This window comes from Dromiciops gliroides, chromosome 5 (genome assembly GCF_019393635.1).
Source record: "Dromiciops gliroides isolate mDroGli1 chromosome 5, mDroGli1.pri, whole genome shotgun sequence".
In the NCBI taxonomy this organism is placed as follows: Eukaryota; Metazoa; Chordata; class Mammalia; order Microbiotheria; family Microbiotheriidae; genus Dromiciops; species Dromiciops gliroides.
The window spans coordinates 201,225,793-201,241,196 of NC_057865.1; the positions used below are offsets into that span (position 1 = coordinate 201,225,793).

General features: G+C 38.1%; 1 protein-coding gene across 1 annotated transcript in view; it reads left to right on the top strand.

The window, feature by feature from the left end:
- The window catches only part of ERC1 (ELKS/RAB6-interacting/CAST family member 1), a 313,654-nt gene that overhangs the window by 265,999 nt on the left and 32,251 nt on the right, over positions 1-15,404 (top strand). Inside the window, exon 15 of the mRNA XM_043966008.1 lies at positions 11,984-12,173. Coding sequence (XP_043821943.1) covers positions 11,984-12,079 — 96 coding nt within the window. The 3' untranslated portion in view covers positions 12,080-12,173. The remainder of the gene's footprint in view (positions 1-11,983; positions 12,174-15,404) is intronic.

Here is a 15,404-nt window from a genome sequence, read left to right on the forward strand (position 1 = left end):
CATCAGCAGTTTGTTTTTAATAGATCAGGTTGAAGCTATCACAATTAGAAACGTATAACAAGTTTCTTTTGGACTTGCTTGTGGGCTTCCAGGGAAAGCTACTTGTGGGTCTTCCAGGTAGAGATGTCCTGACAATTTGTGAGACATATCCAGAGCTGATGAGATCAATGAGAGCATGTAAAAAGAGAAAAAAGGAGGGCCTTGGAAGACAAATTATAGACTTGGGACTTGAAAATACTTACATAGTTAGAAGGCTTTGAAGTTTGCTTTCCTTTATTTATTAAATCTGAATCATATTTTCAAACATGATGTTTATCCTTCTTCCATGTTTACCTTCACTTTTTTCTATTATAATAAATATTTTATTGGTTCATTTTTGGTTATCAGTACAAAAATATTTTGAATAGTTTGTACATTTTAATGCAATTATCAAAAAATCCAAAAATTACATAGGTATAATCCTTTTGTAAACTACTGTCCGAGTGACTTCAAAGGCCTTGGCTTCCATGTCCCTGTGACTTGACATGAAGATGTAGTGTTTGTTTTCTGTGCTAATTCCTAGACTTTTTCACCTTACTTACATTGCTAATATTTCAGCAAAACAGAGTGATTCTATGTGTGTGTGTGTGTTATCTCTGCAGTTAGAATTTTCTCCTTGCAAATAAGATTTGTTTCCTTCGTTATCCTAGTATCTCTAGCATGTAGCATATTACATAGTACATAGTAGATTGAATATGTTAGTTCTTTTGTCATAGGTTCAAGATTTAGTTAATATACCAACAAGGAACTTAATCTTTATGGATGGACTAAAACTCTGTGATGCCTATCACCTACAACCCCTTTGTAATACTATACATGCCATAATCATGGCAAAAAATGTAAGGTAAGCACTTGGGCTTTAGAGCCATTTATTTTTTTTATATTTTGTTGCCAAATCCTATTCAACCTACCCGAGTCTTAGCTATTTTCATCCTCTTGCTACCAGTTTCATACACCTTTTTGTCTTTGTAGAATCTAGCAAAACTTTTTGCTTTGCTGTCATAGTCTTTGAAAACCCAAAGTAAGCATATGTTATCTTTGACTACATCAAAAATACACAGAGTTCAGAAAAAAGTAATAATTTCCAGATATAAAATAGGTTACTTCAGGAGATAGTAGACTCCATCTTACTAGAAGTTTTCAAGCAAAGGCTGGATGCTCATTTGTCACATAAATGATAAAGAGCATCCTTTCCCAAGAATCTTTCATTCCTCTTTGGGCTCCACTCTTGATTCTCTGGATTCCTTTCTTGCTTTCTTCTTGTTCTTTTGGGGGGGGGGGCAATGAGGGTTAAGTGACTTGCCCAAGGTCACACAGCTTAAGTGTCAAGTGTCTGAGACCAAATATGAAGGCCTCCTGGATCCAGGGCTGGTACTTTATCCACTGTTCCACCTAGCTGCCCCAATTCTATGGTTTTCTTTCTCTATCATAACCCATTGGCCTTCTCACCCTGGAAGATTACTCTACCCCTGGGAGGGTCTTCCCAGAGACTCCATGCTAAGGAATGTTCCCAAGTGAATCATGTTCACTCCTTCATTCCTCTCTGGGCTCCATTCTTGATTCTCTGGATGTAATTTTCCATGATTCGCCACCATATTGTGTTTTGAATATTTCAGTAGTTATGGTGTATATATTATGCATGGTCCAAATAGAAAGAGGTACTGCAATATTATGCGATGATCATCTGTGATAGACTTTGCTCTTCTTAGCAATACAATGATTCAAGACAATTCCAAAAGACTCATGATGGAAAATACTCTCCACATCCAGAAAAAAGAACTATGGAATCTGAATGCAGACCAAAGCATACTTTTTTCACTTTTACGAAGTTTTTTTGTTTTTTGTTCTGATTCTTCTTTTGCAACATGACTAAGGTGGAAATATTTTTAACACGATTGTACATATATAACCTTAAATGAATGAATGAATAAATAAAATAAGTAAAGAAATAGATGGATAGATAAATAAGTAAATATGTGACTATATGAATAAATGAATAGACGAATAGAAGAGGTACTCCAAATGGTTCTGAGATGCAGATGGCATTATGTTGATTACATTAAAACACAATATATTATAGACCCTCTCCTGCAAGATGAGTAACTGTCAAGAAATTTTGTATTATTTAAATCACATAGGAAAAATGCAAGTGGCTGAAGAATATGTACTGCCCAGATATCGATATGTAGTAGAATGGGGAGCCAATACACATATCTTTGAGGGGGATTTCTAGGCTGGACCTAGATCTAAAAAATTAGAAAAACAATTAATTGACTTTATTTAGGAATTACATGCTATTGTTAGTAATCCCAAATTGGCCCTCATGCAACACTTCACCGTTTTAATAACACTATTTTCCCAGTGATCCTTTATGGCTGCCAATCATAGAATACTACAATCTACAGTGAATCAGAGGTGCAAATGACATAAAGGGTGATGGAGACATGCATGGTAGACTCTACAACATATTACCTACAATGAATTGCATGCTAGAAGTGGCCCAAAAAATATATTGTCAAGGGAATATGTAATTGGAAAAGGAGATAGGTTGGTCTCAAAAGCAAATGAAAATTTGTGGACAACCTAGGTGCCAGACTTGTATCCATAGAATATTAAAAGTTCTAGCGGAAGGCCTTCATCATATTTGATAGGTCCTCCATGGAAGATTTTTGGAAGGACATGGGTGGGATGAGAATGTGTAAATATGTTTTGATTTGTTGGTGGGGGTACCCATATTGATGAGATCATAGAGGCATTGAAGTATGAGCTAATGATAGTGAACTATATTGCACAGCAATGTTCTAATAAACTAGTCAAGAAAGTAAGAGTGAGACAAGAAAACTCAGGAATCTGTGTCAATATTAAAACACAAGGACTGGGGGCAGCTAGGTGGCATAGTGGATAAAGCACCAGCCCTGGATTCAGGAGGACCTGAGTTCAAATCCAGCCTCAGACACTTGATATTCTCTAGCTGTGTGACCCTGGGCAAGTTACTTAATCCTCATTGCCCTGCAAAAACAAACAAAAAACCACAAGGGCCACTCAGTGGATAGAGCACATTGGCCCTGGAGTCAGGAGGTCCTGAGTTCAAATCTAGCCTCAGATACTTACTAGCTGTGTGACCCTGGGCACGTCATTTAACCTCAACTGCCTTAAAAAGAAAGAAAGAATTAAACACAAATAGCTCCCCTTAAAAAAAAAGTACTTTAAAAATTTTTTTGGAACAAAGTACATTGTTACTCTAAGGTGGGATTTTGCACCTTCCCCTTTGCAGATGCCTTGATGATAGGGGTTATTTAATTTTAATTTCAGCCTCTTCTCTTAAACTTTAAGCACTCTAGTTTGTGAGGTGATCTTTTTATCATCTGTAAAGTAGTTAGCATTTTTTGGCAACTGTTGTGAATGACTTTCTTTGATTCCTCTCTTCTCTCAAGTTATTAGCTACCTGTACAAAGCAGAGCACGGAAGTCATCTCAAAGCACTAGCAATTATCTACTGCCAGATCCTTCCATCCTTATTCAGTTAAAAAGGCAATTACCATATATCTGGACCTGGAAAACAGCATTATCCTTGATCATTTTCTTTTTTTTTTTCCTTCCTTCCTTCCTTCCTTTCTTTTCTGGATAGTTTTCAGTCTCTTTTCATTGAAACAGAATGAATTTGTTACAATGTGGCACAAACTTGTGGCAGGCTTAGGGAATACAGGGGAGACATACACAAAATAGCTACAAAATAGATAAGTAATTTGGAGGAAAGGCAGCTGGATGGTATAGTGGATAGATCCCCGAGCTTGAAATCGGGAACACTCATCTTCATGAGTTCAAATCCAGCCTTAGAGGTGTGAGATTTAAAATTGGATATTAGATCATAAATCTCCCCTCTTTAACCTTTCCCTTAATTTATCTCCCAGACTAGTAAATGGAAGAAGCTTCTGGTTTTCTAGTTAGAGCTTTTATTGTATGGTAGTCACAAGGTGATGTTGATTAGAAGGATAGGAAAGTAGAAATACAATACAAATCGTCTTAAGTCTAAGCTTAGTCTATATTCCGTATAAAACTCAACAAAAGCCGAAGGCCACCTTTGGGGAGAGAGAGAGACCGTGTCAAGCGCGTGCTGCTGCTAACCGCGAGCCGGGCCCAGTTGAACTCTCGTCAGCATCAGCCTGTGCAGCGCAGTCAGGAGACCAGCAGAGCAGGAAAAAGTTCCCACTTCCGTTCTCTCCTTGCCTTTTAAGCTCACACCCCGGAAGTCGAGTGCATAGCAGGCAGTCTGCCGTGTGCAGCAGGCGGACTGGCGTGCGTAGCTCATGCCATTGGTCTCCTCCCCGAAAGGGTGGTCCTTGAAAAACTGGCGTCTCTCCATTATCTAACCGACTGTTAAAACTTTTTACCACGGAAGTCACTTAACCCTGTTTGCCTCAGTTTCCTCATCTGTAAAATCAGTTGGAGGGGGCGGCTAGGTGGCGCAGTGGATAAAGTACCGGCCCTGGATTCAGGAGTTCCTGAGTTCAAATCCAGCCTCAGACACTTGACACTTACTAGCTGTGTGACCTTGGGCAAGTCACTTAACCCCCACTGCCCCGCCAAAAAAAAAAAATTGGGGGCGGCTAGGTGGCGCAGTGGATAAAGTACCGGCCCTGGATTCAGGAGTTCCTGAGTTCAAATCCGGTCTCAGACACTTAACACTTACTAGCTGTGTGACCCTGGGCAAGTCACTTAATCCCCATTGCCCCGCAAAAAAAAAAAAAAATCAGTTGGAGAAAGGAATAGCAAACTACTCTAGTATCTCTAACGAGAAAACCCCAAAATAGAGTACAAAAGAGTCAGACACAACTGAAACAACTTAACAACAACTTGGGGGGAAGTCACTAGTAGTTGGGGAGATCAATAAAAACTTCATATAGAAGTTGGTGTTAGAACTCAACCTTGAAGGAAACTGGGAATTCTAAGAGATAGAAGTGAGGAGTGAGTAAAGTCCAGGCACAGAAAATGGCCAATTCTGAGGTATAGGCATGAGAGATTCAGGGTTTAGTTAGAAGGCCTGTTTAAATCAAGGTAAATTAGAGCTAGGGGCTGATGGGCAAATTAAGATTTAATCCTTCAGCTAATAAGTTGCCACTAGAGTTTATTGAACAGAGGAGTCACCTGTGCTTTAGAAAAATCACTTTGGTAGCTGATTGGTAGGTGTATTTAAGTGAAGAGAGTCTTGAATCAGGGAAAACAGGAGGGACAGAGTAGGCTTTTTAAAATTGCTTCTTGACTTGACTGCACTAGTAACTGTGTTAGTAACTGTTAGTGAAGAGATTTTGTGAAAATAAAAATTATAAAAACTGGTACTGATTAGACAGATAAAGTGATTTGAGGATAACATTAAAGTTGTAAATTTGAGTAATAGATGGTAATGCCCTTAATATAAATAGGGTAGTTCACAAAAGAGTTGGGTTTGGGAGGAAAGATGAGAGTTTGAGATGCTTGTGGGATATCCAGTTGAAAAGTACTATCTATATAGCATAATGATTCCTTGTTTGGCTACTTGCCCTTATCTGCTCTCATCTTAATCACTTTCTTACAAAACTTATTTTGTTAGTTAGCAGTGGATTTGCATACTTCTGGAAGTAATGGTCGAATGGGTCATATTTCAGGGCATGGCTACAAAAAGCAATTTTTCTCTTCCTGGCACAAAAGAATAGATTACTCTTTCCACATTAAATGTCATCATTAGGTGCAGAGTTCTTCAGTAACTTCTGCCAGATAACGGTTGAAGTAAATAAAAATTTTAATTGAGATCATAAAGCACAGATAACCTAAATTAATTTAATTCTACCGTTAACTAACATGAGAGCAAGTAAGGGTAAGCAGCCAGATAGTACTGTAAATAGTATGAGACACCAGGATATAGTAGTTCTACTTCATAGGAGGTTAGTTACAGCAAAACTAACTCCCACTGTGTACACATGTGCTTAAAGCAACCCATGACTACTGTATCACTATCATACTGTACAACTTTTCACATATTAGGTACTTAAATAGTTACTGAATTTATGAATTGGTAAATAGGGTTTTGTAAATGAGAGCAGAGATATTGAAATGTCTACAATACATACAGAGCTTTGAACCCAAATACTAATAATATGAATCAGCTTCATGATAGCCTTGTAGTGTGCTTTAAAGAAAAGCAGCTTGGGGCAGCTAGGTGGCACAGTGAATAAAGCGCCAGCCCTGGATTCAGGAGGACCTGAATTCAAATCCGGCCTCAGACACTTGACACTTACTGTGTGACCCTGGGCAAGTCACTTAACCCTCATTCCCCCCCCCCAAAAAAAAAAAACAATAAAGAGAAGCAGCTGATTAGAGGAATGAATTGTTTATTGGAAAGATAAATGATGGAGTATATTAGCACAAATGTCAAAAAGGTCAGATTATGTGGATGAACAGTACAGGCAACCTGTTCATATGATCTAAGAAAAGCTTTCCTTTTCTGTTAGCAGCACTACCATGTACAGGATAATTATAAATTGTCTACACTCATACCAGCAGTCATGTATGAAGAGCCCCAGCAGATATGTAGTACAAGCACATATTTTCAAGTTGTAAGAGCACAACTCCACCAACAGTGGATTAGCATCCTAGTAAAACAGGGCTTCTTAAACTTTTTCAATCATGATTCCTGACTCCCTTTCACTTGAGAGTTTTTACTCTACCCCTGGTATATAGGTATATAAAATAGATATATATAACGTTTTACTGTTGCCCAAATTTTTCACAACCCTCACATTCAGTTTATGTGACCTCATGTGCAGCTGCAACCCACATTTTAAGAAGCTTTGGTCTAAAAACTATGATTCTTAGCACTCTGTCTCCCCCTTACCCCTGCTTTCTCCACCCTGCCACACAAATGAATGAATGAACAAACGAATGAATGAAAGAAATGAAAAACCATTTATAAATGTGTCAGCCACTGTGTTAAGCTTTAGGAATTCAAATACAAACAAGCAAGATAGTCCGTGTTCTGGAGGAACTTATACTGACAGAAAAGGGGAGAGTGGAGGAGATATGGAGAAATACACATTACTGGGGTTTGGAAACCACTGGGAAGCAAAGACCTGGTTCTGGGCAAAATAAATGGAAACACTCACAGCTAAGTGGCACAATGAATTGAGTGTTCAACTTAAGGAGACCTGAGCTTGAATTTCAGCCTCAAGACATTTACCAGGCTATGTGACCCTAGGCAAGTCACTTAACCCCTCTCAGCCTCCATTTCCTCATCAGTAAAATGGGATAGGTTGTCCCCACCTCAAAGGATTGATGTGAGGATCAAATGAAATCATGTAATGGGTCATGCTTTTTAATACCTGACATAATGGGTGCTCAGCAAATGGTTAGTGTAGATTGCTTTATCAAATAGCTTTGTCTATTTGTTGGTCATTGTGATTATATCAATTTAGAATATTTAGTTAAAACAATCTATGATTCTTAGCATATGCTCCCCAGTTTTATCACTCTACCACCTTCACCATAAAAGCAGAAGTTGGTTGTGCAGGACTGAGTTCCTTTTTTTTATTTATTTTAATTTTTGTTGTTTCATGGACTTCTATGGACAAAGAATTTTGTCGACTAGTAACCAAGCCATTCATGTTGAGTCTCTCTAGATGTAGTTAAATTGGTCCTCAGGCAATAGGCATGGTCTGTCTCTTGACTACACTTTAAACTTTTCTAACTTGGAAGAATTTGCCCAATCTCTGCCTTCAAGAACTTAGTGTCATTTGCACCTTAATATGTGGCATCATCATGGGACTGTGTGGCAGACAGAAAAGCTATTGCAATCCTAGACAGCATTAAGAAAGGTATAATATTCAGAACAAGGGAGGTGATTGTTTTATTATCATGTTTTAAGGAAAAACTTCCTATCAGAGCTATTCAGAAGTAAAATGAACTGCCCTACAAGCAGTGGATTCCCACTCACTAGAGATCTTCAAGTAAAGACCTGGTGACTATGTGTTGGGCATATTGTAGAATGGCTTCATTTTCAAGTATATGTTGGACTAGATGTCCTCTGACTTCCCTTCCAACTATGTGACTCTGTGAAGTTTCTTGCAGCTTTGTAGCATCAGGGCAGAACCACGTAGCTAATGGATCCATGCAACTTATGTGTCTGATGATAATTGCCAAAGTTCCTTCTGTGAAACCAATTCTCTTGTATACCCTTGAGATTATGCAGTAGCAGTTTTAGGGTATATACAATGCATTGTCTTTACTAAAAGGCCAGTCTATGTTAGATAGGAAAGGAGCAGAAGATATAAAATATTGACAGTTCTACTTCCACATCTCTCACATTCATCCTCTTCTGCTACTCACATGGCCCCCACTCAAGTCCAGGCCCTCATCACCTCTTGCCTGGATTATTGTAAAGACCTAATCATTGATCTTGCTTCTTATTTCTACCCTTTCCAAACCATCCTCAGCCTCAAACTTTTCTTCCTCAAGCACAGGTCTCAGATTATGTCACACATATAACCACCTTTCCTCTCAGATCTTCGGGAACTCCCTATTGCCTTTGGGAAGAAGTACAAACCCTTACTTTGGCATGTAAAGCCTTCACAAACTGGCTCCAAACTACCTTTTCATGCATTTCACTTTTTAAAATTTTTTTCTGTTGCGAACTTTACATTCCAGCCAAACTGACCTACTTGGCACTCTCTCCCACTTCACAGCCTATTGTGCCTATAATATATTTCTCATGTCCATCTCTTATAATACCTACTTTCTTTCAAGGAAAAGTTTATGTGCCACCTCTTATGATATATCTAGTTGTTGGTACACTTTCTTTCCTCACATTATTCACTTAATTGTTGTGTGTTATATCTCCCAGTAAAATGTAAACTCACTGAGAACATGGACTGCTTTTCCTTTTTTTTTTGTTTCCCTAGCACCCACTATAGCCCCTTATAAATAGCAGATGCTAAATAAATGCTAGTGAAACTGAATTGTGTACTTATTTTCTACTTGACTCAGGGTGCCGTAGACACCCTGGTTTTGGGGTGTTGACTTTATGATGGTATATGGAAGTGTTACTCATTGAACAGTTTCACATGCTTTCAGTAATCACCTTAGTAGAAGCAATAAATACCTCTTGAAGGATAAGCAGTGGGAAAAACAAATGGCCACCGGAAAGATTGGATTCTTGTCCTAATGATACAAAATCAGATTTATTATTAAAATGCTCTGTAGCATTTTCACTCAAAGTGAAAAGTATTGTTTTATTTTAATCAGTAAAGACTCAAACCAAATGATGCATTTAAATTAGTTTGAGATAAATTTATCCATAACTGAAAATTGGAACTGAAAGATTTGTCAATAACCCTCTGGTCATACATTAGTGGACTAGTAGCCCTTCAGGTTCCGTTTCATTTAAGAAATTTGAACCTTCTATTACTACTTTCTGCCACCTTTTTATCCTACAAAATGGCCACACTTTTTTTTTTTAACTAAACTTTTAATTAAAATTTTGAGTTCTAATTCTTTCCCTTCTGTTCTTCCCCCTCCCAGAGGTGGTAAGCAATCAGATATAGGTTATACATATATAATTCTGTAAAATATTTCCATATTCATCATTTTGTATAAGAAGACTCAAATAAAAGGAAAAAATGAAGAAAGTGAAAAATAGTATGCTTCAGTCTGTATTCAATCAATATCAGTTCATTCTTTGGATGTGGATAGTAGGCTTCATCATTAGTCCTATGGGATTGTCTTGGATCATTGTATTGCTGAGAATAGCTAAGACATTAACAGTGTTTCATCCAAAAATACTGCTGTTATTGTGTACAACATTCTCCTGGACTATGCATCAGTTCATGTAAGTCTTTACAGGTTTTTTTGAAATTATCCTGCTTGTCATTTCTTATAGCACAGCCATATTCCATTAAAATCACATACCACAGCTTGTTCAGCCATTCCCCAATTAATGGGCATTCCTTTGATTTCCAATTCTCAGCCACCACAAAAAAAAAGAGCTGCTATAAATATAAAATGGCCACACTTTAATGAATGCCCAGTTTTCATACTTACAGCATAAGTGCAGTTTGAACCAGCAGCACAGAGTGTGACACTCTATCATTGGAAATCTTTACCTGAATTAATCTGATCTTTGGGACTCTAACATTGAAAAGGGAGGTAAGTTGTTCAAGATCCTCTAGGAATATCAGAAATTATTGTCCAGTTTAGGGAAAGGTCAGACTAACGGAAATCAGAAAAATAAATGGAGCTTTGTTGTCCTGCAGTTGTGACAGGACATGGTACGTGTCCACTTAAAAGCATGTCTGTGTAGGTGAAATCTAAAAAAGATGTTAATCAGAAGAACATAGTGGTTAAATGCACATAAATGAGTAGTGCCAGTGGATGGCCCTTTAACTTCATCTCTGATTCGTTTTCCTGCCCACTCAGAGTCCTGTGCTTAATTGAAACAGTACTTGCCCTCCAAGATTGATGGGCAGTATATACCTATAACTGATAGGAAATTTCAGCAGGTAGCTGGTCCCATTAGTGTACTGATTAGGGTATCATACAGTGCCATATAAGCCCCTTCAGTAGGGTACTAAGTGTTATAACTTTTATCTTCATGCTGTTTCTTCTTTAATAATTTAATAATAAAAATAATGATAATGGTTTTTTTAAACCTTCATTAGTTTCTGTATATTTGTCTACTGTATATAAACCAACTCCCTTCCCTTATCTTTCATGCCCTCTAGTTTTGTAATATCAGATGTCTCCTAGAGTATTCCTAATTTATTATGTATGGTCTATATAATAGTCTTTAGTAGAAAAAGTTTAGATAGCCACTTATGGTGCCTTTTCTTTTCACATTGTAATAGTTAAACTTTTGAAATGTCAGGATAAAAGGAAAGGTGCCGAATTATTTGGGGATAAAGGGGAGGGTTTTAATGTCATCAATGAAAATACCAAGCTCCCTTTCTAAAAAATTTTAGGGTCAGAGGTGTCTTTCTGATGAAACATGTTAGTCTGCTAATGTGCAACAGGTTCCTTGGGAACATTTTGAGTATTGCCAGTAAGACTGTACAATCATCTGTTGTGTCTCAGACGGGTGCTTCTCTAACACTGATGTGAGATGTGAGATATGTCCAGACTTCCTTCTTAAACATCAAACTTTGTTTGACTATCTTGGGTATAGCTAAAAATATAAGGAGTAACTATAAATGAGATCCTAAATCAGAAATAACTAGAGTGTTTTCCTGGGAGGGAAATCAAAGGAATAGGTCCCAAGAAAAACTAAATATAGAAATGCTCTTCAAAGGTCTATAAGGCTAGATAGGCTTAGAATAATTCATAGAACTGGGAACAGTACAGGGAGTCCCAGCCTTTCAGTCAAACATCTTGTCCCAGATGAGAATTTATTCACTGACATTTCAAAAAGCCACATGGGCAATTCAAGGGTCAATTTGGTGACAAACTCACTTCACTCATTGTACTCAAACAAAGCTTTTTCTATAGATTGGCTATACATGGTAAAAGAGCCATATGAATTGTAGTCCTTTCTTTCCAGTGAGACATTTCCACTAGCTTTTATTGTAACTAATTTCATGAGAGCCTATTAAACTAGGATTGCTCTTTAGATTGGCCCAATGGGGGAATGGCCAGGAAAAGCTGTGAAGTAGCAGAAGGGTTGGGAGCATCATCTCTTATTACCAACCCATAGGGTTGGGGAGTTTATTCATCTTTTGTCTTGATTAAAAAGCTCAGCAATCTCTCCTCTCAGAATGTGTGGATTTTAAGATTATATGAAATTAATTGTGATTAGAAAGGCTCAGGAGTTTGGTCAGTTTTATTTACATTTCTGCTTTTTATTTAGGCATCTTAGAAGAGAATTTATAAGAGATGTTTGAATTTTTCCAGCCAGATTGTCCCTGATGGTCCCTATTCTTTCACCTCAGATAATCCAGCCCCTCTTAGAACTTGACCAGAACCGCAGCAAATTGAAGTTGTACATTGGACATCTGACGTCTCTTTGCCATGACGAGATCCCCTGATTCTTCGAGGACCTAACTCCACCTGCCTCCTATCACCTGGACGATGATCCGGGCAGCTTGGGAAAGTGAGCTGCAGAAGATGACCCAGGAGCAGGTTCAGTTTACACCTGGACCACCCATGAAAGCGTATTCCAGTATCCTGGCTATTATATTGACCCAGTGGGGAGCAGCCTGTAGAGTATACCATGTAGATTCAAGCTTTGGTTGCACTAGCCATGAAACAATAAAGCAGTTCCGTGTGGTCTGCAAAGAAAAAGTATGATGCCATTTACAGGGGTTAATATAAGGACTGCTTTTACTCTGATTGCTTAAGAAAGTCTGAACTGCCCGGAGATGGGTCACAAAACCCCAGAACAGTCTTCCTGGTACATTACTACATAGAGTAAGTTCTTACAGAGGTTTCACAGCCTTCTGAAGTGTTAGCTTTTCTGCAGAGCAGTAGTAGCTAGTAATAGTTGTGTTTATATGGTGCTTTACATATATTATCTCATTCATTCTCACAGCCACCTAACAAGGTAGATGTAATTGTTAATCTCTAGTTTACAGGTGAAAAAACTGAGACTGAGAGTGCCTTCTGCAGAGGCACACGATTAGTAATTCAACTTGAGATCTTCCTGACCAGGTCCAGTACTTTGTCCACTTACATTCTTTAGAACATACTTCTTCTCTGCCAATATTTATATAGAAAATCTATTTGAGTTCCAAATTTTCTCCCACTCCCCTCCCTTTCCCTGCCCCCTCCCAAGGCCAGCAAGCAACAAGCAATACAGTACTATTGTGATAAACATATTTCGACTTTAATCAGAACAAAAGGGGAAAGAAAAACCTCAAGAAAGAATAAACAAGAACTAGTAAACAAAAAAGCAACAAAATGTGAAATAGTGCGCTTCCAGAATCCATTCAGACTCCATAGTTCTTTTTTGAATTGTGGAAAACATTTTCCCCCATAGTCCTTTTGGCATTGTCTTGGATCATCGTATTGCTGAAATGAGTTAAGTCTGTTACAGTTGATCATCACAAAATGTTGTTGATACTGTGTACAATGTTCTCTTGGTTCTGCTCATTTCACTCAGCATCAATTCAAGTAAGTCTTTCCAAGTTTTTCTGAAATCCATCTATCTGCTGATCATTTCTTACAGCACAATAGTATTTCATTACATTCATATACCAAAACTTGTTTAGCCATTCCCCAATTGATGGGCAACCCTTCAATTTCCAATTCTTTGCTGCCACGGAAATAGCAACTATGAGTATTTTTGTACATATAGGTCTTCTATGTCTTTTGAATACGAGAAAGAAGACTTCTTGAGAAGAGGGACTACTTTGTATCACTAGGGCCTTTCATAATGCCTCACACAAAATAAGCATTTAAAAAATGCCTGTTGAATTAAATTGAAGGCACAGCTGGACAAGGAGATTGAACACACAAAAAAGGGAGTAGGCAGAGAAACGACAACACTGGGGAGCAAACATAAAGCTTGGTAGCAAAGCAAATGAAAAGGACACTGTGGGGAGATAGTAGTAAGTGGGGTCTGAGGCAGAAGATATTACAAAGTAGAGAACAAGACGAGATGAGCAGGAAAAATGAACACCATAGTGTTCAGGGACAGATAAAGAGGTAGAAGGCAGGGCAGTGTTTAAACTGATTCCAGGCATTCTGCCTTCAGTATTAGCCAACAGAACCTCAGTGTTCGAAGGAAACTCAGGTGGTGTAGTCAACTTATGCCTGAATGAGAACACCCTCTATACACACCTAACATGAGGTCATCCTGCTTTGGCCTGAAGACCCTCCATGAGGAGAAGCTACTGCCTCTAAAGCAACCCCCTTCCTCTTTGGGATAGTATTAATCACTGGGAAGCTTTTCTTATAGTCAAGTCTAAATTAAGCTCTTTACCCTGTGCTCCTGGTTCTGTTCTTTGAGGCCACAGAAAACCATTCTCTTCCGCATTACAGCCTTTCAAATATTTGAAGACAGCTGTCACATATAAATTTGCTAAAGCTTTATGAGGTTCCCTTACACGTTGACATACTGGAACTGACCATTTTTTCCTAATTATTAAGTATTTCCCATGTATGTAACATTTTTTTCAACTTTTGTTATATAAGAAAATGAGGTGGTTTATGGTTAAAAAAAACATACCCAAATAAACCCCTACACACACAACACCACCAAAAACCTCTTGTTAAGTAACATGGAAAATACAGATGACCAGGTCCACAAGTCAACAAATGTCATCTCAGTGTTCATAACAGTTTTATTCACTTCCCTATAATGTACCATATTATGAAATAATTTATGCATTTAGCAATCTAGTTAATCATCCCTAGCTTCCTCCTAATTGGTGAAAGCACGCACTGCCTAGCCTGCCCCATACACCAAACCCATGCTTCACCACCATAGAGCCTTTTGTACTATAGCTCCAATCTATATACCCACTTCCCGCCTCATTCTGGAACTGCTCTGGACCAGTAATCAAACTGATACAAGAAACCATATGCTTCCTAAACTGAAACGCTCTTACCTCAACCCACTACTCCCCTCTTTACATTATCTCCTGAATTAGAATGTGAGCTCCCTGAGGGACAAGGATATGTCTCCTCTTTAGTGTTTCAGTCCCCACCACTTTGCTAGTGTCCGGCATATGGGAAGCATTTAAATAAATGATTTTTCAATTCATTCATTCAACTCACTTCATTTGCTCTGTATATAAAAACTACATTATCTTCATTGTTCTACTTTAGTGTATCTGTGTCGATTTTATAATGTTATTATTCCTTTAGAGAGAAGGAAAAAAATGAAAACAAGTTTTCACCTATTTCCCCTCAATTAAAACAAATTTACTTTTGGGGGCAGCTAGATGGCGCAGTGGATAGAGCACCAGCCCTGGATTCATGAGGACCTGAGTTCAAATCTGGCCTCAGACCTTAACCTTACTAGCTGTGTGACCCTGGGCAAGTCACTTAACCCCAATTGCCTCACCAAAAAAAAAAAGAAAGAAAAACCATTTACTTTTTTAAAGTTTATTTTATTTCCACAGTCTTTCCCTCCCCATCCTCCTCCCCCCTTCCACCCAATTGAGGTAAAATCCATGTTCAGTGATGTTTCTTATAAAGCTGTGTCTTCTTTGTTTTTGTTTTTGTTTTGTTTTAAAAAAGCAAAGCCCATTACAAATATATATATATAGTCATACAAAGCAAATTCCACATTAACCATGCCCCCCCCCCAAAGAAAGGAGGGAAAAGATCAACTTCTCTATCTTGAGATGGATAGCATGTTTCTATCGTGAGTCTTTTGTCATTGGAGTTCCTACAGCTTTCAGAGTG